Here is a 23,785-nt window from a genome sequence, read left to right as displayed (position 1 = left end):
ACCAAGTACTGATCCATGCTCGAAGTTCATCATTCTTATTTCGGACACTCCTTGCATTAAAGCAGACACACTTTAGCCGATCCCTCTGTTTCATCGCGTGAGAAACCTTCCTAATAGATTTACTACATCCTGTTACTGCCCCATCTACAACTGCCCCCCTCTCAGGTATGTAGCTTTGATCCCACCCCCATGTAGGTTTGCTCACTGAGCTGGAAGGTGCACTTTTAGACGTTTTGTCACCATACTAGGTGACATTTTCAGTAAGCCTCCGAATGAAGCACTATGTTTGGGTTTTCTTGCGTTGGTGATGTCATTTCCTGTGGTGACATCATTTACTATGGTGATGTCATTTTCTGTTCTTTTTCTCAGTGGGTGGTAAATGGGATCCAAGTCAATGCATTTGTTGATAGAGTTTCGGTTGGAATTCCATACTTCTGGGAATTCTTGAGCATGTCTCTGTTTGGTTTGACCTCGGATGGATGTGTTGTCCCAGTTGAAGTGGTGTCCTTCCTTATCTGTATGTAGGGATACTAGTGAGAGTGGGTTATGTCTTTTTGTGGCTAGTTGATATTCATGTCTCCTGCATTGGACAAACAGGCTGCAAACTAGCCACCAGAATACATGAACATCAACTAACCATAAAAATGACCCACTCTCACTAGTATCTTTACATACAGATGAGGAAGGACACCACTTCAACTGGAATACCTCATCCATCGTATGACAAGCCAAACAGAGACATGCACGAGAATTCCTAGAAGTATGGCATTCCAACCGAAACTCTATCAACAAACACATTGACTTGGATCCCATTTACCACCCTGCGAGAAAAAGAACAGGATATTACATCACAATAGGAAATGACGTCACCACAGGAAATAACATCACTAACCCAAGGAAACTCAAACATATAAATAGAAAATGGGCACAAAACATCTGAAAATGAACCTTCCTGCTCAGCGAGCAATCCCACATCCTGGGATTAGTCTAGTTTGGTGTATGTCGGCTGGCATAGACATGGTGAGCCAAAGGGCTATTTCTATGCTGCTTGACTTTATGACCTTTTCTCTACAACCATCTCCTGGACGACTGTTAATAGTTTGTTCTTCTCTGGATGTGATGATGTGCTACAGTACTGCCTGTCTTCAATGGTGTTTTCCCTTAATATCTATGTCCAGACCAGCTTCCACCTCAGGTGATACCTATTGTTAGCCTTGCAGCATTTGTTGGTAAACAATAAGAACTCATCCTTCTTCCGACACCATTCAACACTCAACATGTAACCCACATTACTTTTAATGGACACCAACATTACCTCGGGGAGGCAATAGCCTAGTGGTATTATCACCGGACTGTTAATCAGGAGTCTCAAGTAATGTTCTGGGGACCCAGGTTTGAATCCTGCCCAACAGATGGTGGAATTTGAATTCAATGAAAATCTGGAATTAAGAATCTAACAATGACCATGAATCCATTGTCAATTGTTGGAAAAACCCATCTGGTTCACTAATTTTCTTTATGGAATCGAGACTGCCAGCCTTACCTGGTCTGGCTTACATGTGACCTCCAGACTCACATCAATGCCCTATGGGATGGGCAATAAATGCTGGCCTAGCTAGTGATACCCTCGTCCCATGAATGAATTTTTAAAAACCTATTCCCCACCATCATGGAATCAATATCATAGAATGCAGATAGAGATCAATTGGCTGCACCGATCCTTTGAAAAGTATTTCACCCAGACCTATCTCTGTAACCCTGTATTAACCATGGCTAATCCACCTCGCTTGCACATCTGTGGACTTTAGGAGGCTGGGAAATTGGTTTAGTGAAGCAACAGTACCCACCCATTATTTCTACTTTTTGTTGGTTGCCACTCAACCAATTTTCCAGCCATGTCAGTAATTTGCCCTCATTTCTGTGGGCTTCTACTTTAGTTAGCAGTCACTTATCTGGGATTTTATCAAAGGCTTTCTAGAAGTCCACATGAACAACATCCATAAACATTCCCCTATCCACTACCTTAGTCACTTCAAAAAAGATTTGTCAGACATGATCTACCAATGATAAATCCATGCTGCTTCTCCCTGATTACCTAAAATCTACTGGATAGGTTTGGTGCTATCAATAGTGATGTTCTGAGGATGGCACAGAGAACATTCATGTCAAAATGGGAAGTGATATTGGCAAGGGGGCAGATCCAGAGTCAGACTCAGGTATTGGAAGGCTGTGCCAAATTGCCCAAGAGTGTCCTGCGATGTGTAGGCTGGGTGGATTAGCCATGATTAATGCAGGGTTACAGGAATAGGTCTGGGTGGGATCCTCTTTGAAAGATCAGTGCAGACTTGATGAGTCAATTGGCCTCTATCGGTACTGTGGGAATTCTATGACTGGGGGAGTGGGTATAAGGGGTTATGTTGGGGTCCATTAGAAGTAGGAGAAAGTGAGGACTGCAGATGCTGGGGATCAGAGCTGAAAATGTGTTGCTGGAAAAGCGCAGCAGGTCAGGCAGCATCCAAGGAGCAGGAGAATCGACGTTTCGGGCATAAGCCCTTCTTCAGGAATGGCTAGACTATATAGCTAGTCTAGTTCAGTTTCTGGCTAATGTTAAGCTCCAGGATGTTGAGCGAGAGTGTTTAACCCACTGCCATATCCCTTCCATGTATGCCCAATTTGAAGAAATTCTGCTCCTCTCTCCTACAGGATTCAATTTCAATCTTTTTCTCTTTCATTACTTTTGTCGTTATGCCTGGCGTTTAACAAGTATTTGCTAAAACCTGCTTCCACAGCCACATCGCATTCCTCATTGACTGCCCCTGGCTCAGACTGACCCCACTTGAATTCCACCTTAAGTTTCATCCTTTATGTTTTGAATCCACCCAGGAGATCACAGATATCTCCATGACATACAATGATGCTCAGACAGTAGCTCTCACTGCATCCTGATATTCACACTCAGTGCCATTATGACAAAGCTACTCCTTTATAACAAGATTATGCAGTCCTTGGCTTTTTTTTTCAGAGAAGTTGTAAACGACACAGACTCTGAAAAGTCTGGAGTTGAAGGGTTTCAGGACCAATTTGTTTATAGCTAACAGCTACTGCCTCAGGCAGCAGGCTTTCAAGTTAAAAACCATTTGTACACTGAAAGGGGAGTGGCCAGTTTTCCCAGCTCAGCTTTTCTCTGGTTTGGATTGGTTTTTAACAGTAGTCTGAAAAAAGCTGCTGGACCCAAAGAAGCAGGTCCAGTCTGATACTCTCTCTCTGACTTCTCTCCTGTAAGACCCTGTGCTTGATTTTACCTTTTGTGCTGAGGGGTGTTTATGGGGATTGTTGCAAGTAGTTGGAACAGCATCAGTAAGTTCGGGTGATCTGTTGGGTTTTCAGAAAGGTTAAGTTATTTGCGATACTGTTTCTGTTGTTTGTGTTTTATTCTGTAAGCTTGTAAATAGATTCTCTTTTATTTAAAACTAAGTGGTTTGACCTGTGTTATTTCTCCTGGAATTTCCACTTTGCACCTGCTTAAGACAACTAAAGAAGTTAGGGTCTGGGCTACCTTCTTGAAATGTTTTGAGGGGTCTGGCCTGGTCCATAACACCATGCATCACCATATGCACATCTTCTCCATTGACACCGTCTCACACTGGCTCAGAGCTGCCCTGCCCCCTTCCCCGCCCCAGCTCCATTTCACCCTCTTGACAAATTCGATGTTTTAACAATAAACTTTTTCTTTTCTTATCAGGCATTAAAAAACCTAAGATGCAACAACTTAGAGATATTCAGCCTCTTCCAGAACCTTCTTTCACTCCCTTTCCCTATGATTGCATTCCTTCTCCCAACCCCACCTCCTTTCCCTCATCTCCAGTCCCTTCTGATCTTCTGCCCTCTGAATGTTCTGTATCCAGCAAGGTCTCAACTTCATCCTAGAACGTCCAGACTACCCAGACAGGATTGTCCAGACGCATTGTTACTGCCTGCTCCTGCCCCACTGAACCCATCACTTTATACCTCGTCTCAATTTTTTTTTCCCTTGTCCAGTCCCTTCCCGCACACATCCGCTATTCTTTTGATGCTTTTATGTCAGTTTCAAAATTTGAAGTTTGCAGGCACTAGCTATTTCCTTGTCACCATGGATATGCAATCCCTTTACATGTCCATCCCTCATTAGGATGGTCTCACAGCTCTCTGCTTCATCCTGGAAAAAAAGGCCTGAACTGTCCCCATCTGCCACCTCCCTCCTTCGCCTGGCCAAGTTTCCCCTCACTTTGAACAACTTCTCATTTAAGTTCTCACACTTCCTTCATGTCAAAGGGATGACCACGGATAGCTGTATGGGCCCCAGTTATGCCTGTCTCTTTGTGGGGTATGAGAACCTTTCCTTGTTCCAGTCCTACTCCAGGTGGCTCTTTCTCCAATACATCGATGACTTAATTGGTGCTGCTTCCTTCTCTCATCCAAAATTGGTAACATTTATCCATTTCACTTCCAATTACCACCTGATGTCACCTTCATCTGGTCCACTTTATAATTATGGAATCCCTACAGTGTGGAAGCCCATCGAGTCCACACCATCGCTCTGAAGAGCATCCCACGCAGATCCCTACCCTATCCCTGTACCCTTACATTTTTCCCACAGGTAATCCGCGTAGCCTACACATCCCTGGACACTATGGGGTAGTTTAGCATGGCCAATCCACCTAACCTGCGCATCTTTTGACTGTGGGAGCATTTGGAGGAAACCCACGCAAACATGAGGAGAATGTGCTAACTGCACACAGACAATTGCCTGAGGCGGGGATTGAATCCAGATCCCTGGCACTGTGAGGCAGCAGTACTAAATACTGACTCCTCCCTTCCTTTCCTTAACTTCTCTGTTACCATTTCTGGGGTTAACTTGATCACCAATACCCATTACAAACCCACCAATTCCCACAGTTATCTTGACTATACATTCTCCCATCCCGCTACCTATAAAGACTCCATCGCATCTGTTCCAACATTGCTAACTTCGACAAGGGAGTCTCCGAAATGTCCTTCTTCCTCAACTGAGGATTCCCCACCACTTTTGCTAACAGGGCTGTCAGACATGTCCGATCCATCTCCTGTCTTTGGCCGTCACCCTGTCTCTTCCCACCCACAACAGCGAGAGAGTTCCTTGTCCTCACCTACCATCTCTCCAGCATCCACATCCAACGTATCATCAGCCTCCAGCAGGATGCCACTGCCATCATATATTCCCCTTCCCTCCCTTGTCATCCCTTTACAGAGACTATTGCTTCTGAGACATCTGGTCCACTCCTACATGCCCAACATCTCCCACAGCACCTTGCCATGCAATCACAGAAGATATAACTTCCTCCCTCCTTACTTCCTTCCTCCTCAATATCCAAGGCTCCAGGCACACCTTCCAGGAGAAGCACAATTTACCTGAACTTCACTCAATCTAGTCCAAATGATTTGTTGCTCACAAAGCAATCAGACCATAAGACATAAGAGCAGAAATGAGATCATTCCACCCATTGAGTCTGTTCTGCAATTCAATCATGGCTGATAGGTTTTTCACCCCCATTTTCCTATTTTCTCCTCATAACCTTTGATCCCCTTGGCAATCAAGAACGTATCTATCCCTGTTTTAAATATACTCAATGACCTGGCCTCCACAGCCTTCTGTGGCAATGAATTCTATAGATTCACCACTCTCTGGCTAAAGAAGTTTCTCCTTATCTCTGTTCTAAAAGGTCTTCCCTTTCCTCTTAGACTGTACCCTCAGGTCTTCATCTCTCTTGCCAATAGAAACATCTTTCCAACATCCACTCTGCTCAGGCCATTCAGTTAACTTAAAGGTTCAATCAGGTCCTCCCTCGTCCTTCTAAACTCCATTGTGTATAGTCCCAGTGTCCTCAAATGTTCCACATATGTAAAGTCTTTCATTCCTAGGATCATTGTCGTGAACCTCCTCTTTGACCTGCTCCAGGGTCAACACATCCTTCCTGAGGTAGGAGGCCCAAAATTGCTCAGAATACTCTAAATCTTGTCTGACCATCTCCTCTACAATCTCATCTACTTTGGGGAGAAAAAGCAGAAAGTGGGAAACTGCTTTGCAGAACACCTACGTTCTGTCCACAAAAATGACCCTGAGCCTCCTGTTGCCTGCCATTTCAACACACAACACAACCACCTTCCCTGGACAATATCTCTGTCTAAATTTTGTTGCATTGCTCCAGTGAAGCTCAGCACAAGCTAGAAGAACAACACCTCATTTTCTGCTTGAGAGCTCTGCAGTCTTCTGGACTCAATATTGAGTTCAACAATTTTAGGGCCTGAGCAGCCTTCTCCCATGTCTTTATCCCAACCTCCACACAAGGCTGTATCTCACATGGTTTGCTACCACAAGCAACCCATTATCGGCCACTAATGGTCTCCATCAGCAGCTACTCATTCTCCCAGACTGACCTTTACACAGTCATTTGTCTGTCCAACTGTTTTTCTCTCTCTTTGGGCTCCATCTCCACCTATCATTTACTCCTTCCCCCTCCCTTCATCCCTTCTTTATTACATATAGCTTAAAAATGTGTTGCTGGAAAAGCGAAGCAGGTCAGGCAGCATCCAAGGAGCAGGAGAATCAACGTTTCGGGCATAAGCCCTTCTTCAGGAATCCTGATTCCTGAAGAAGGGCTCATGCCCGAAATGTCGATTCTCCTTCTCCTTGGATGCTGCCTGACCTGCTGTGCTTTTCCAGCAACACGTTTTTCAGCCTCTGATCTCCAGCATCTGCAGTCCTCCCTCACTTTCTCCTACTTTATTACATAGACCCAACTTTTCCCACCTATAATCGGTTCTGAAGAAGCGTCTCTGGATCCAAAACATTAATTCTGCTTTCTCTCCATGGATGCTGATATACCTACTGATTTTTTCCAGTAATTTCTGTTTTTGTTGTTCTGGTTTGTAGGGCAGAAATTGAATGATATCAATACCATTGGATGTCAAGGGGCGATGTTTAGATTGTCTCTTACTAGAGATAGTTATTGCCGAGCACTTATGAAGCATTCATGTCAGTTGCTGCTTGTCTGCCTATATAGTCCAGGTCTTGCTACATTTGGAAATGGACTGCTTCAGTATCTAAGGAGTTGCACATGGCACTGAATATTGTTCAGTCATTAGCGGATATCCACATTTCTGACCTGATGACGGCAGAAAGATCATGGTTGTGCTGAGGAACTCTGCAGATGTCCTGAGGGTGTAAGACATTTGTAACTGATGTAAACATTTCATAATAACCTGTCAGCAGACAGGTTTGCTGTTTCCATTCCTGGATGTTTATAGCCCAAGTTAAATGGCACATCCAAAATTATGATCTGGGTTTTCTTTGAATTCTTCTGCAGATGATGATAGTCCTGTTCATAGTTGGAATCTTTCCACTATTAGCATTAACCACTCCCATAGTTTAACGCCTTAATGCTTAATCTTGTTTGTGGAGAAATGTTACTTCAACCAAAACATTTGGAGGAAAAAATATTTCTGCGTGTGCTCCAACTCAAGGGGTTTGTTCGGGAGAGCACCAAGGTGGAGGTTGCCTGATTATTTGAGTATTTAAAATTTGAAATAATGGGACAAAATACATAAAAACAGACTATTTCCAGTGCTTGAGGGATCTTGAATGTAAGAACATAGACATATTATTAAATGTGACATGCTTTAAACACTTTTACAATCCTGCAATATTACCATTCTGGGGTACCATTGACCAGAGACTCAACCTTTATTCCTGATGAAGGGCTTTTGCCCGAAACGTCGAATGCACCGCTCGTTGGATGCTGCCTGAACTGCTGTGCTCTTCCAGCACCACTAATTCACTGCACAGTACAAAACACCACACAGAACAAAACAGCTTGCGTGATTGGCACCAGATCCACAAACATCCACTCCCTCTTCCATTAATGCTCAGTAGCAGCAATATATATCAGCTATGAGATGCATTGCCAAAATTCTCCAAACTTCCTTAGGAACCATCTTCCAAACCCAAGACCAGTTCCATCTAGAAGGATAGGGGCAACAGATACATCGGAATACCTCCAACTGTAAGCTCCTCTGTTAGCAATTCACCACCTGACTTGGAAATGTATCACTGTTCCTTCAGTGTCACTGGATCAAAATCCTGGCATTTCTACTCTAAAGATAATATTGGTCTACTTACAGCACACAGACTGCAACAGGTCAGGAGACAGTTCACCACCACCTTCTCAAGGACAGCCAAGGACGGGAATTAAATCCTGGCCGATCACCATTGCCTAGATCTGATGAATGCATGAAGGAAAAAGTCCAGCTTAGCATTATAAGGGGACAATGGACATTTTTAGGAGCGTTGGTCAGATTCTCTGTTATTGGAGATGGTCATTGCCTGGTCATTGTTGCACAAGTGCTCCTTGTCAGCCCAAAGCTGGATATTGTTCAGGTCTTGCTGCATTTGGACGTGCTTCAGTATCAGGAGCCATGAATGTTGTTGAACAGTTGTAATCATTGGTGAACATCCCCACTTCTGACCTTATGATGGAGGGAAGTTCATTGATGAAACAACTGAAGATGATTGGACCAAGGACTCTACCCTGAAGAACTCCTGTAGAGATATCTTGGAGCTGAGATGACCGACCTCCAAAAACCACAATCACCTTCCTACGTGCCAGATATGACTCCAAACAGTGGAAAGTTTTTCCCCGATTCTGATTGACTCCTTTCTTTCCTGTGTTTGATATCATATTGGGACATGGGGTCCTGAGTCAAAGTTGAGGACTCCAAATGCAATTCATTCCCTATTAGGGCGTGTCCTCTTGCTGGGACAGGACATACCAAGGGACGTTGATGGTCTTGTCAGGGATATTGTCTTTGAGGTATGATTCTATGAGTATGACCACGTCAGATTTTTATTTGACTAATCTGTGAGACAATTGCCCCAATTTTGGCACTAGCCCTCAGATGTTGATAAAAATAACTTTGCAGTCCTGATAGGGCTGTTTTCCATTGTTGACTTCAATGTCTAGGTTGATACCAGGCATTCTGTCTGGTTTGTTTCTACTTAGTGACTTTTTAGCGGTTGATACAACTGAGTGTCTTGCTGAGCTGTTTCAGAAGCCACTTATGGATCAACAACAATACTGAGGGCCTGGAATCACATGTGGGCCAGACTAGGTAATGACAGCAGATTTCCTTCTTAAAGGGCACTAGTGAAACAGATGGGTATTTACTACAACTTACAGTCACCATTAGACTTTAATTCTGGATTTTATTGAATTCTGATTCCACCATTTCATGTTGTGGGATTCAAACCCTAGTCCTAAAATACAGGGCAACCCCTGATTTTGCGGAATTGTTTCCCGCGGTTTCAGTTACCTGCAGTTTCCTATGGCCTGAACATATTATAGGGAACTTTGCGGAACCAGGGACAAGGAGGCTGCTGGGAAGGTATATTTCCCATTGGAAGGAATGTGTTCTCTCCTGTCTGTGGTTTTGGGCTTCTGCGGTAGGTCATGGAATGTATCCCCTACATGTATGGGGTGATTACTGTATCACTAGCGACAATGCTTCTACACATGCCTACAATTTCTTTGGAAATTTATACCCTGTACAAGAAGGGTAGTAGAGATATTCCAGGTAACTACAGACCAGTGAGCCTGATGTGGGAAAGTTGCTGGAGAGGTACTGAGAGATAAAATCTATTTATATTTGGAAAAGAATGGGTTTATCAATGATAGACAACATCTTTTTGTGTGGGCGAGATCATGCCTTAACAACTTAATAAAGTTCTTTCATGATGGATTTGATATTCCTCACATCCAATTTCCCTCATAACCCTCGATACCTCGACTGGTCATTCTTTCTTATTTTTTTCCATGGTTTGGCCTCTGCATTTTCCTTTTAAGCCTTATGGAATTCCCTTTCTCAGAAAGCGGTGGAACTTGTGTCATTTAAATTATTCAAGGCATAAGTGGATGAGTTTTTAACAGACAAGGAAGTCAAGGATTGTAGGATACAGACATGACTGTGGAGTTAAGACCACAGCTGTATGCCATAATCCATGACGTTTTGTTGGAGCAGACTCCTAGAACAAAATAGCTTACATCTGTTCCTATTTTCCTACGAAATGCCTTGGGTTGATTTCCTAACAGATAGAAATTTGCCTCAGTCATTGAAACAGAGTGAACATTATTTGTTTCAGTTCTTGAAATGTAGGTGTCCCTGGCTAGGCCAATATTTATTGCTTAACCCTAAGTGTCAACCACATTGCTGGGGGTTTGGAGTTGTTTGTAGGCCAGACCAGGTAAGGATGGCAGATTCCTAAAGAACATTAGTGAATCAGGTAGGTTTTTGCAGCATGGTCACCATTAGGCTAGCTTTTTATTCCAAATTTTTATTGAATTCAAATTTCACTATTTGCAGTCATGGGATTCAGACCCATGTCCCAGTTCTTGATTACTAGTCAAGTGAGACTATGCCATCACCTCCCCGAAACTGGATCAGTTGTCTGCTACATACACATCTGGTAGTCTGGTTCACGGCATATGAATTTAAAAACTTACATACAAATGGGCTGCTAATACATTATCCAAGACAGTTTCTATCTCTAATAATATCTATCACCATTTTATCACTGACCTGTATTGTTTAATTCCCCCGTCAACCCTTCTGAATTGACTGTTTTGGAAATTAATTAATGTTTTTAACCAATTTGATATGACATGACACAACTCTAGAGCAGGTAGACCTCAAACCTGGATCTCCTAAGCCAGATGTAGAGACACTGTCACTACACCACAAGAGCTACAGACTGGAACCACAACAGCTATCCAATGTAACTATCTTGTTTATCACACAGGGTTCACCACTTGCTTGGAGACAGGCAGAGAATAAAAGAGAAATGAATAAAGTACATCCAATTACATCATACACAAGCAATGCACAGTTGTTTATAATCAAATTCATCATTATAGGCTTACAAATTAAAGCATTTTTTAGATATATTTTAGTACTTATAATTACATTCTCTTTAAAAACAAGAATAGGCAAATATCAGAATGTGGTGTTTAAAAAATCCATGTTGGCAAGGTCTAATCAGGTAAGTTGTGTCAAGTGTGTCTCTTTGTTCCAGGATTCAGTATACAATCAAATGATGCCAATGAAAAGTGCAATATCAGTAAGATATTCCAGTAACATATACTCAAACACACAGTAAATTAAACTTTAGAATGCAATATAGCCCCCACCCCAAGTGATGCATCCATGGCTACACTAAGGATCCTTTATAGCTTTTCATCTTGTATTTCTGTATTGTTGCTGTCAGCGATCTCTTCCAGTGCGGGGGCTAAGTGGCATAAAACAATTGGTTCATAATTTTTTGAATTTATGGTTGAGACAGGATTAAATGCAGGAAATATCGGTTTGCGGAACTTTGTTTTAAAGGAGTGAATATGAGTCCCTCGGTTGACATTATAGAAAGACAAGCGTCCTTCTTCATAATCTACAAATATTCCCAATCGTTCACACTTGTGGTCCCTGCTGTTCAGATCAAGGAAAATGGATTCATCAGCATGAAGAGCATAGTACTCCTTGTCAACCATCTGGATGGACCAGGAATATTTGTTCTTTCCCAGAATGGTTTCTTTACCTTTCCCTTTCCTGGAAATGGAGCAGTATGTAACACCGATGTTCCACCCATCCTTGTTCCTCACTTTGACCTCCCAGTAGTGTTTGCCTGATGAGAAGCTTTCATTTGCCAGAACATTGAATGAATACTCAAACCGCGCAGAATTATCTTGGACACTAGTGGGTATGGGATTGTATTGCACAGAATGCAAGTCACTTGACAAAGACAGATTCCTGTGTGCTGTGTTCTCAGCAAAAGTTATATTTCTTGAATCTGTAACAAAAAAATACTGTTACTAAAATCTGAAATTTTATTGAAACTTGAAAAGGAACATGGCAGTTGGAATATAATGCCAAAAAAATGTTGGTTATCCACTTTGGTAGGCAAAACAGAAAGGAGATTATTTCTTAGCTGGTGAAAGATTATGTGGTGTCTTTGGGTGTTCTAACTCACTGAAAGCTAACATGAAGTTTCAGTAGACAATTAGGAAGGCAATTGGTAATTTTTATTGCAAGAGGATTTGAGTACAGGAGTAAAGAAGACTTGCTGTAATTGTTTTCAGTTTTTATGTGATCATACCTGTACTGCTGACTATATATAGTCTTGGTCTCTTTACTTAAGGAAGAATATTCTCATTATAGAGGAACTGCAATAAGGATTCACCAGACTGACTCCTGGGACAGTGGGAAAGATTGATGAAGCTGGCTGTATATTCACTAGAGTTTAGAAGAATGAGGCACATTCTCTTGAAGCATTCAAAGTTCTTTCAGGACTCTACCAGATAGATGCACAGTGGATGCTTCCTTCTGGCTATGGGTTTTAGAACCGGGGACACAATCCCAGGGGAATAGGTGGGTAATTTAAGACTGAGTTGAGGTGATATTTCTTCTTTCAGAGGATGGTGAATGTTTGGAATTCTCTACTCCAAAGGCCTATGGTAGCTTAGTCATCGAGTATACTTGAAACAGAGATTGACAGATTTCTAAATAGAAGAAATCGAGAGACATGGGGATAGGGTGAAAACTGGTATTAAGGTAGATGGTCAGCCAAGATCTAGTTGAAGGGTGGAACAGGCCGAGGGGACGAATGGCCAATATCCATGTGTCAGTTTTCTATGGATATGATTACAAACTGTACACTGCTGAATATGTTTGAATCAATATTGACAATGAAGCTTTCGATATGTAATTCCACTGCATAGCGTTCTTGGTCACGGCTGTAATGTGCTAGTATAGTTGTTATGACTAACAATCCCTCCAAGTCGTTCCAAGGGTCTAAACATGGCGAATGGCATTTGTTTTTATTCATTCATTGGAATTCACAAGACGTGAACATCATTGTCAATCTCTAATAGCCCAGAAGCAGTTCAGAATCAACCACATTGCTATGGGTGTGGAGTCACATGCAGGCCAGACTGGATAAGGTTGGCAGATTTCCTTCCCTAAGGGGCATTACTGAATCAAATGGTTTTTTCTGACAATCAGCAATGGTTTCATGGATATCATTAAATGCTTGATCCCAGATTTATTTTTTATTGATTTCAAATTGCATCATCTGGCCTGGTGGAATTTGAACCTGGGTCCCAATAACAGTACCTGGTTTCCTGGATTAATGATCTAGTGATAATAGCACTAACTATCGCTAGCGACCTCCCGTGCCAATGCCATTCACAGCATTGATGTTTGTTTCTGAAAGTTGCTGCCGCATGCAAACCTTAGAGGTCCTTGCAGAAGGAAAAAATGAGTGGGAATACTAGTTATTACACAAGACTAATAGTCAGTCATAAATAATTTCTACCACTGTTACCACCTTCCAAGAACTCTGCGCTCCTCCAATTCTGGTTATTGCCCTATTCCTGGATATAATTACTCTTGAACCAAGGCTGTAATGAAGTCAAGAACTCAATGGCCTGAACAGAACCAAAACTGGGCATCACTGAGCAGGTTATAGCTCAGCAGGTGCTGCTTGATAGCACTGTTGATGACACCTTCCATCACTTTACTGTTTGGGCAATAATTGGTCGAGTTGGATTGACCTGCTTTTTGTGTACAGTACCTACCAGAGCAAATTTCTACAATCTTATGTGAATGCTTGTGTTGCTGTACTGGAGCAGCTTGGCGAGGGGTACAGCAAGTTCTGGAGTAAAAGTGTTCAATACTATTGCTGCTGGTATTTTGTTATGGTTCACAGCCTTTGCAGTATCCATTGCCTCCAACCATCTCTTGATATCACATGGAGTGAGTTAAATTGGCTGAAGACTTTTAAAAATTTATTCACGAGACAAGGGCGTCGCTGGATAGGCCAGCATTTACTACCCATCTCTCATTGCCCAGAGGGCAATTAAGAATCAACCGCTTTGCTGTGGGTCTGGAGTCACACGTAGGCCAGACCAGGTAAGAATGGCAGTTTCCTTCTCTAAAGAACATCAGTGAAACAGTTGGGTTTTTCTGACAATCAGCAATACATGGTCATCATTGGATTTCTATTTCCAGCTTTTTATTGAATTCAGATTCCACCATCTGCCATGGCAGGATTCAAACTCAGGTCCCCAGAACATTGCTTGGCTCTCTGGATTAACCATCAAGCAGTAATACCACCAGACCTGTCACCTCCCTTTGCCCCCCTCCGCCCCCTCCCCCCACCCCAATCACTAGCCTCTGAGATGGCTTGGGATCTGTGGAGGAGGCCAAAATGGATCATCCACTTGACACTTCTGGCTGAAAATTGCTGCAAACACTTCAGTCTTACCTTTCACCCTGATGTACTAGGCTCCTCAACTATTGAGGCTGAGGATATTTATGGAGACCTCTCCAAAGTGCATTGTTTAATTGTCCACCGTCGTTCACAACTGGACATGGCAGGACTGCAGAGCCATTAGTGGTGAAATTGCTTAGCTCCATCTATCACTTGCTGCTTATGCTATTGGCACGCAAGTTATCCTGTTTTGTAGTTCCACCAGGGTAACCCCACTGTGAGGTATAACTGGTGCTGCTCCTGGCATGCCATCCTGTATTCTTCTTTGAACCAGAGTTAATCCCTTGGTTTGATGGTAATGGTAGAGTGGAGGATATGCACATTGTGTTGAAATAAGGTTCTGCTGCTAATGGGCCAGTTGGTGCCCAGTCTTATGTTGCTAGATGGTGATAGTGCCCCACATGATGGAGATTACCCTCAATGTAGATGTGACTTCATCTCCACAATGACTGAACAGTAGTAACTCCTACTGAAACTGTCATAGACAGATACATTTGCAGCAGGCAGATTGATGAAGATGGGGTCAAGGATGTTTCTCCCTCTTGTTGGTTCCCTTGCAGCAATCTCCTTTATAATTCGACCAGCTTGATCGATAAAGATGCTACCAAACCACTCTTGATGATGGGCCTTGAAGTCCATTGTAGATTCACAATGTTAAACTGCTTTATTAATCCAATTTCTTGTTATTTTTGGTTCAATTCAAGAAAGATAGTGGCATTGTGGTAATGTCATGAGAGTTGTGATCCAGAGGCCAAGAGCAGCTGGTGGAATTTAAATTCAACAAATAAATCTGGTACTGGTAGCTAGCCTCAGTGATGGAAATCATGATACTGTCATTGACTTTGGAAAAAGCTCACCTAGTTCACTAATGTCCTTTGTGGAAGGAAATCTGCTGAGCTTACCTGGTCTGGTCAATGTGTGACACCAGACCCATAGCAATGTCATTAATTCTTCACTGGCCTCCCAAATGACCTAGAAACCTACCCAAGGGCAACCAGGGATGAATGACAAATGTTGGTCTTGTCATTTGTGTGTCCCATGAGAGAATAAAGAAAAATTTGCATCAGATCAAGTTCTGAATACAATATCTGCAAATGTTTTGAGCCAGCGCCAATGGAAAGTTGCGTGGCCTAATTGTTTCACTAACGTCCCATAGGGTAGAAAACTTTCCATTGCCACCTGTCCTGGTGACTCCAGGCCCACAATGTTTGGCTGATTTTACGTGTTGGGATTTGAACTTATGGATTCTGGCATGCTAATTCTATCCCATACCACTGACATATCTTCGGGAAGGTCTCAAATCCCAAAGGATACATGTTGAAATTAGAAGCCAGAAGAGAAGTCAAATGACTCTTTCCATCTAAAGGTTAATATGTTCTGGACTGAGTTACCAAGAATTGAACTTAGTTCATGGATTCAAGGGGAAAATAAATGTTTCTGGAAGGAGAGAGCATGTAGATGGAAAATCAGGTCAGTGGGACTAACCTTGTCTTGTTGCCAAAGAAACCTTTCATCAATGACACTATTCCCTGTATTTACCACCAGTGACAAAGCTTAGAGCAGTGTCTTTGTCTGCTTGTAGCTTTTTTCAACACGTCTATAACATTCTCTCACAGAACACAAACAAAAACCAGAATAGGGATAAGAATTTGCTTCACTTGTGCATAATTTATGCTAAGAGTGAAGAAGCCTCTTGACTGAACAAGGAACTATTTGCTCAGAGCTTACAATGTTACCAACCCACATCTCTCACCCCATACTCACATTGCCACATTCGTGGAAGCAGTTTCTTCACAGCCTGTTGCAGCTCCTCGACAGAATGCACCAGTGATTTCAGTCTCCCATTCTCTGCTGGCATTTCTTTACCAATTGATCTTTGCAAATCTTCAAAAGCTTCCAGGCTAAACAGTATTAAAATAATGAAAAGATAGTGCATCTTTACAAGTTTAAATATTTCCAAGAATTCATTTGAATTTCTTTATTAAAATGAACAATAAGTATTAGCAAGTTTTGAGAAGATTTGTAGCTCAGGTTGAGGTTCTGAATTAGGTTTGTTTGCTAAGCTGGAAGGTTAGTTTTCAGATGTTTCATCACCATACTAGGTAACATCTTCAATGAGCCTCCAAATGAAGCACTGGTGGTGTAACCAGCTTTCTATTTATATGTTTGGGTTTCCTTGGGTTAATGATGTCGTTTCCTGTGGTGACATCATTTCCTATGGCGATGTCATTTCCTGTTCTTTTTCTCAGGGGGTGGTAAATGGGATCCAAGTCAATGTGTTGGTTGATAAAGTTCTGGTTGAAATGCCATGCTTCTAGGAATTCTCATGTGTCTCTGTTTGGTTTATTCTAGGATAGATGTGTTGTCCTTCCTCATCTGAACATAAGGATACTAGTGAAAGTGGGTCATGTTGTTTTGTGGCTAGTTGATGTTCATGTATCCCGATGACTAGTTTCCTGCCTGTTTATCCAATGTAGTGTTTGTTACGGTTCTTGCAAGGTATTTTATAGATGAGATTAGTTGTTTTTGGATCCCATTCACCACCCCTGAGAAAACGAACAGGAAATGATATCACCATAGGAAATGATGTTGCCACAGTAAATGACATCACCAACCCAAAGAAACTCAAACATATAAATAGAAAGTGAGCTACACCACCAGTGCTTCATTCAGAGGCTCACTGAAGACGTTACCTAGTATGGTGGTGAAACGTCTGAAAATGAACCTTCCTGCCTAGCGAGCAAACTTACATCCAGAACGATAAATGTTTTTAGATCTCAAGCTCTACTTATAAAACTAGACCCATTATCCATGCTGCTGTTCCAGTGAACTCTAAGGAGCACTGCATGTTAAACATGACAGTTTTTGTGTGAGATCGTTATGATCCCAAGCTGATGGTCATAACAGACAAGTCAGATTCCAAATGAAATCTGGATTGATGGGCCATCAGTTTTAGTTTTTGAAATGTGATTACTGCGATAGTCAGCCACTGAACATTAGTGTCCAGATATGTGTAGCTTGGGTGAGCTAGCCATAGGAAAGTCAGAGTTATGGGCTTGGGGTGGGGGTCTGGGTGGGATGCTCTTCAGAGAGTCAGTGTGGACACGATGGGCCGAATGGCCTGCTTCCACACTGTAGAGATTCTATAGAAAGAGTGGCACGGTGGTTCAATGATTAGCACTGCTCCCTGACAACGTCTGGACCTGGATTCAGTTCCACCCTTGCGCGACTGCTTGTTTGGAATTTACATATTCTCCCTGTGTTTGCCTTGGTTTCCTCTGGGTGCTCTGGTTTCCTCCCACAGCCCAAAGATGTTCAGGTTAGGTGGAGTGGCCATGCTAAAATTGCCCATATTGTCCAGGGATGTGTAATTAATATCATCAGCTCAATGCTATGCTCTTTAGTGAATGTCTGTCCCTAAGATCTTTAACCAAGCTGGTAACTCAGCTCACTGTCACTGTTCAACGTGTTCCTTAAATTCATGTCCTCAACAGCTTTTTTAGGATGTCTTCCTCTCGGAGTTGTACTTCCATAGTCTTCTATTTCTCCATTTTCCTTCTGAGTAACTCAGGATTTCTCTCTGGTCCTGCCTTGACTGTTTTGGAAGCAGCAAAGCCAATAGCACCTCTGCTTGTATAAAAATTGTATGAAAATCTCTGGATTACAAGATTCATGCCTTTCTCTCTCTCTCTTGCTTCGAGTTATAAAACTCAATCAAAAAACACCTTAGTAATTATCTCCCTTCGGTGCTTCTTAAGATCACATGATTCCTTGGAAATGTCACCTGTAGCTCACTGTTCAACAATTTAAAAAATTAGTTTGATGAGATCTTCACTGAATTGAAATCTAAAATCAACTTTACTGTGCTTTAGAACCTTAGTTTCAAAACAATAATACTATGATGATCCTTCATCATAGTTGTTCACCTAGATATTAAACTGAAGCCCTGTTTTGCCATCTGGGTGAATGGAAAAGATATCATGGCACTAGATGAAGATGACTAGTTTAGGAGGCATAGATTTAGGGTGAGGGAGTTCAGTTTAAAGGAGATTTGTGTTGTAAATATTTTACGCAGAGGGTGATAGGTGGCTGAAACATGCTGCCAAAGGAGGTGGTAGAAGCAGGTATGATAGCAATGTTTAAAAGGCATTTAGATAGACACATTAACAGACAGGGAATAGAGGGATATGGACCATGTGCAGGCAGATGGGAATTAGTTTATAATGTCATCGTAGTTGACACAGACATGGTGGGCTAAGGAGTCTCTTCCTGTGCTGTACTGTTCTAGGAAGGACCTCAGGAGTTGTCCAGATAAAAATATTTCCTTCAATCAAAAATAATTTTTCTGTTCATTTATCTCAAACTGTTTGTGGACGTTTTGTGCTTCTAAATTAGTTACTGTAAGTTTCATACAAAACAGTAGTGACTGCATTTCAATTGATGAAAAATTACTTTAAGACAACCTGAGGATGGAAAAGTGCTGTATAAATAGGAAATATTGCTTAATCTCTTCAACCTTTGTCAACAAGCTTCCAAATCTCCCCAAACCCCACTTCATCCCAGGCCCAACCCTCCCTCTTCATCCCACCCTGTTAACCTGACCCTACCTGTCCATCTTCCTTCCCACTGACCAATCACAGCCACCTCCTACGTGCATCCACCTACTGCCATCCCACCCAACTTTCCCCAATCCCCATTTATTTTGCAGCCCCCTTCCCCTCCCCCAGTCCGGATGAAAGATTCCCCTTCTCCTCTGTGCTTTTTACCAGCTCCACTCTTTATTCTATCCAACAAGGTATAATTGCAATCTACTGACTTCATGATTCAATCCATGTTAAAGATTAAAGGTCAGAGGACAATCTTTTTTTTTCCCTCCCAGAGCTTGTAGCAATTCGCTCCCAGAATGTATTGTACAGAGTCATCACATTTAAAAATTACTTTGACGCCTACTTGAAAAGTCGCAACCTACAAGTACGCAGAGAAGGGCTCTCCAGTTGACATACACAGTTCCTTCATATGTATAGTAAACATTTCATGATTTGATTATGGATCTGTCTGTCTTTTTTGCCATTCACATTTCCAGGAATTAGATTATGGATTTCTATCCATTTTCACTTTTTCCCCCAAATTTTCAATTTGCCACAGAAGTATAAATTTGACATTGCAGATCAGTTATATATAAAGATCCCCAAACTGATACTTATTGAAGTCATGAAGTGGAGGTGCTGGTGTTGGACTGGAGTGGACAAAGTTAAAAATCACACAACACCAGGTTGTAGTCCAACAGGTTTATTTGAAAATACAAGCTTTCAGAGCGCTTGAACTTTCAAATAAACCGTTGGACTACAACCTGATGTTATGTGATTTTATACTTATTGAAATCAGTATTAACTGGTGGTACAGTGGCAAAAACCTTTACATACAGCAGCAATTGGAAACAATCGGACAGGTAAAATAATTGTGATACTCACCGTGCCTTCCAACTCATGACTTCCTGTAATACAAAGGAATAGATAGATTAATTACATTCACATCCATCAGTGAGACATCAAATATAATGCTAAAATTAATATATCTAACCAAAACCAAAAAAAATGTGGATACTGAAAATCAGAAACAAAAACAGAAATAGCTGAAAAAGCTCAACAGGTCTGGTGGCATCTACGAAGAGAAATCAAAGTTAAAGTTTTGGGTTCAGTGACCCTTCCTCAGAACGGATGGTAGTTAGGAAAATATCAGTTTATATGGAGAAGATAGGGTGGGGGGAGGGGGGGGGTGGAAGTAAAGAGAAAACAATAGGTGGGAATAGAGGCCAAGGAGGGAGAAGAACATTTGGACAGACAAGGAAGTTGATAATGATCTGGCTGGGAGGCTGAATAATTGTTAATGGAGACTGTTAGTGGCTAATAATGGCAGATAATGTGATAATAAGGCCTTGTGTGGGGTAGGGGGCTAGAATATGGGGGAGTTCAGACCCTAAAGTTATTGAATTTGACATTGAGTCCGGTGGGCTGCAGGGTTCCCAACTGGAATATGAAGTGTTGTTCTTCCAGCTTGCGCTGAGTTTCGTTGGAGCACTGCAACCAACCTGAGACAGAGATGTTGGCCAGGGAACAGGGTGGTGTGTTAAAGTGGCAGGCAACTGGAAGGTCTGGGTCTTTTTTACAGCAGAACGAAGATGTTCTGTGAAGCGGTCACCCATCTACATTTTGTTTCCCCAATGTAAAGGAGACCACATTGTGAGCAGCGAATCCAGTAGACTGGATTGTGAGAAGTGCAGATAAAGTGCTGGTTCACCTGGAAGGTATGTTCAGGCCCTTAGGTACTGAGGAAAGAGGAAGTAAATGGTCAGGTTGTTGTCGACAGGGCCCGCAACTGGGTCTGATCCATCTCCTGCATTTCTGCCCTCACCCCCTCTCTTCCCTCCCACAACAGCGATAGGGTTCACCTTATTCTTACTACCATCCCACCAGTAGCCACATCCATAAGATTATCAGCCGTCATTTCCTCCAGCAAGATGCCACAGGTTCCCATTACCCCTTAGGTTCCCACTTATTCTTTCCCCTCTCACCTTAAAATGATGCCCTCTGGTCCTCAGATACATATTCCCCTCCTCTCCGTTGTCCACGTTCCACAGAGACTGTTCCCTCCCTGGTCCATTCTTCCTTCACTCCCAACACCACCCCCACAGCCTCATGGCACATTCCCCTGCAAACGCCAAAGATGTAACGCCTTCCCCGAAACATTAACTTTGACTTCTCTTCATAAATGCTGCCAGACCTCAGAGTCTGATAGCATGGAGACAGGCCCTTTGACACCTGGAACCGATCCATGTTGACCAAAATGTCTATCCAATCTAACTCCATTTCCCTGCATTTGGTCCATATCCTTCTAAACCTTTCTGATCCATGTATTTGTCCAAATGCCTTTTTAATGTTGTTAATGTACCCGCTTCGACGATTTCCACTGGCAGCTCATCCATGTGCATACCACCCTTTGTATAAAAACGTTGCCCCTCAGGTTCCTACTTATTCTTTCCCCTCTTATCTTAAACTGATGCTCTCTGGTCCTCAACTCACTCAGCCTAGAAGAAGACTGAGTGCATTCATCCGATCCATGCCTCTCATGATCTTATACAGTTCTGTAAGATTTCTCCACCATCTTCTATGTTCGAAAGAGAAAAGTCCTAGCTTTTCCAACCTCTCCCTATAACTCAGTCCCTAGAGTCCTGGCAACATCCTTGTAAATTTATTCTGCACCATTTCCAGTTTAATAACATCTTTCCAATACCAAGGTGACCAAAACTGAACACAATACTCCAAGTACGGCCTCACCATTGTTCTGGACAACTGCAACATAACTTCCCAACTCGTACACTCAATGCCCTGACTGATGAAGGCCAGTGTGCCAAAAGCCTTCTTCACTGCCCTGTCTATCTGTGATTCTACTTTCAGAGAATTGTGCACCCAAACTCCAAGGTCCCTCTGTTCCACTACACTCCTTAAGGCCCTACCATTCACCATGGAACTCCTACCTTGATTTGATTTTCCAAAATGCAGCACCTCACATTTAACTATGTTAAATTCCATTTGCCATTTCTTGGCCCGCTTCCCCAGCTGATCAAGGTCATATAACATAGTACATTACAGCGCAGTACAGGCCCATCAGCCCTCGATGTTGCACCAATCTACTAAACCAATCTGAAGCCCGTCTAACCTATACTATTCCACTTTCGTCCATTTGTCTATCCAATGACCATTTAAATGCCCCTAAAGTTGGTGAGTCTAGTACTGTTGCAGGCAGTGTATTCCATGCCCCTACTACTCTCTGAGTAAAGAAACTACCTCTTGTTATGACACGGGGTAAACCCCCTCTGCTAATTTAAACCAGCAACACAGAAAAGATTTATCCGTGTGGTAATCTGAAAATTCGAGAGGCAAAGAACTATCCCAAAAGTCACAATTTATAGTAAAAATTATTTTTACTATAACTTTATTTTACTACAACTTTATTTTTAAGTCTAACACAGAATAATAAACTAACAACTATTTACAAATCATTTATCTAAACCTATCCATTTCCTCCCCCTCTACAATACTGGTCCAATAAAACCCCCAATTATGATTTACTGAAAAATTCAAATTGCAAAACCAGCCAGCTGTTGAATCTTCTCCTTGTATCTTTCTCTATAGATTCGCTATCCAGGTTAGTGTCAATGTTTTTTTTTCTGTGCAAATGCCTTCTTTAGACATGTACCTCTCAGAGAGTTCTTATTAGCAGCCTACATCTGTTGGTCTTTTGGCAGTTCACTCTCAACTGATCAATTTTTTCCCAGTTTTATACCCCAAAATATATCTGATTGTTTCATTGGTTTTAATATTGTCAAAATACCAAATTCAATCTTGATTGGAGTTTGGTATCTTGGGGCGTAACTTAAACTGATTGGCAAAGTTTGAATTTATTTTTGTCTCATAGCAACCCAGCCAGTGCTAACCAAGCATTACATTACCACCTTGTTCCGGACTGTCTGTGCCTCTCTAAGTCCATGCTAGCTTTCAACTCTCTTAAAGGTTCAGTACCCCTTACACTAACATCTGTCCTATATCTATCACCTCTCATACTAGCCATCACCATCTGAGGAAAAAGGCTCTCACTGTCCACCTTATTTATTATCTCTGATTATCTTGTATGTCTCAATTAAGTCACCTCTCAACGTTCTTCTCTAAAATGAAAACAGCCTCAAGTCTCTCAGCCTCTCCCTGTAACACCTTCCCTCCATACCAGGCAACATCCTAGTAAATCTCCTCTGCACCCTTTCCAAAGCTTCCACATCCTTCCTGCAATGTGTGACCAGATCTGTACACACTACTCCAAGTGCAGTCGCACCAGAGTTTTGTACAGGGGCAGCATGACCTCATGGTTCTGAAACTCAATCCCTCTACTAATAACAGCTAACACACTGTATGCCTTCTTAACAACCCTATCAACCTGGGTGGCAACTTTCAGGGATCTATGTATAGGTCCTGCTGCAATTTCTGATAACCTTCCTCACTACCTATGATATCGCCTTTTTTAGTGTCATCTGCAAACTTACTAATCGTATCTTGTACATTCTCATTCAAATCATTGATATAGATAACAAACAGCAATGGGCCCAGCACTGATCCCTGAGGCACACCATAGTTACAGGCCTCTAGTACGTCAAGCATTCTTCCACTATTACCATCTGCTTTCTACCATCAAGCCAATTGTATTTCCAATTTGCCAGCTCTCCCTGGATTCCATATGGTCTAGCCCTCCAGAGCATATGGAACCTTATGAAAGGCCTTACTGAAATCCATGTCAATTACATCTACCACCCTGCCCTCATCAACCTTCCTGGTTTCTTCATCAAAG

At 42.2% G+C, this 23,785-nt stretch overlaps 1 protein-coding gene across 1 annotated transcript in view; it reads right to left on the bottom strand.

The window, feature by feature from the left end:
* Window positions 1-11,060: 11,060 nt before the first annotated feature.
* LOC140476729 (E3 ubiquitin-protein ligase TRIM21-like) overlaps window positions 11,061-23,785 on the bottom strand; it is a 29,956-nt gene continuing 17,231 nt past the window's right edge. The window contains exons 4-6 of the mRNA XM_072569549.1: window positions 19,861-19,883; window positions 16,154-16,290; window positions 11,061-11,908 (exon numbers count right to left, since the gene is read on the bottom strand). Of these exons, the coding sequence (XP_072425650.1) occupies window positions 11,292-11,908; window positions 16,154-16,290; window positions 19,861-19,883 (777 nt within the window). The 3' untranslated portion in view covers window positions 11,061-11,291. The remainder of the gene's footprint in view (window positions 11,909-16,153; window positions 16,291-19,860; window positions 19,884-23,785) is intronic.

This window comes from Chiloscyllium punctatum, chromosome 5, assembly GCF_047496795.1.
Source record: "Chiloscyllium punctatum isolate Juve2018m chromosome 5, sChiPun1.3, whole genome shotgun sequence".
Lineage (NCBI taxonomy): Eukaryota > Metazoa > Chordata > Chondrichthyes > Orectolobiformes > Hemiscylliidae > Chiloscyllium > Chiloscyllium punctatum.
Note: the sequence above shows the minus strand (reverse complement) of the source record. Positions and strands in the feature narration are given on the sequence as shown.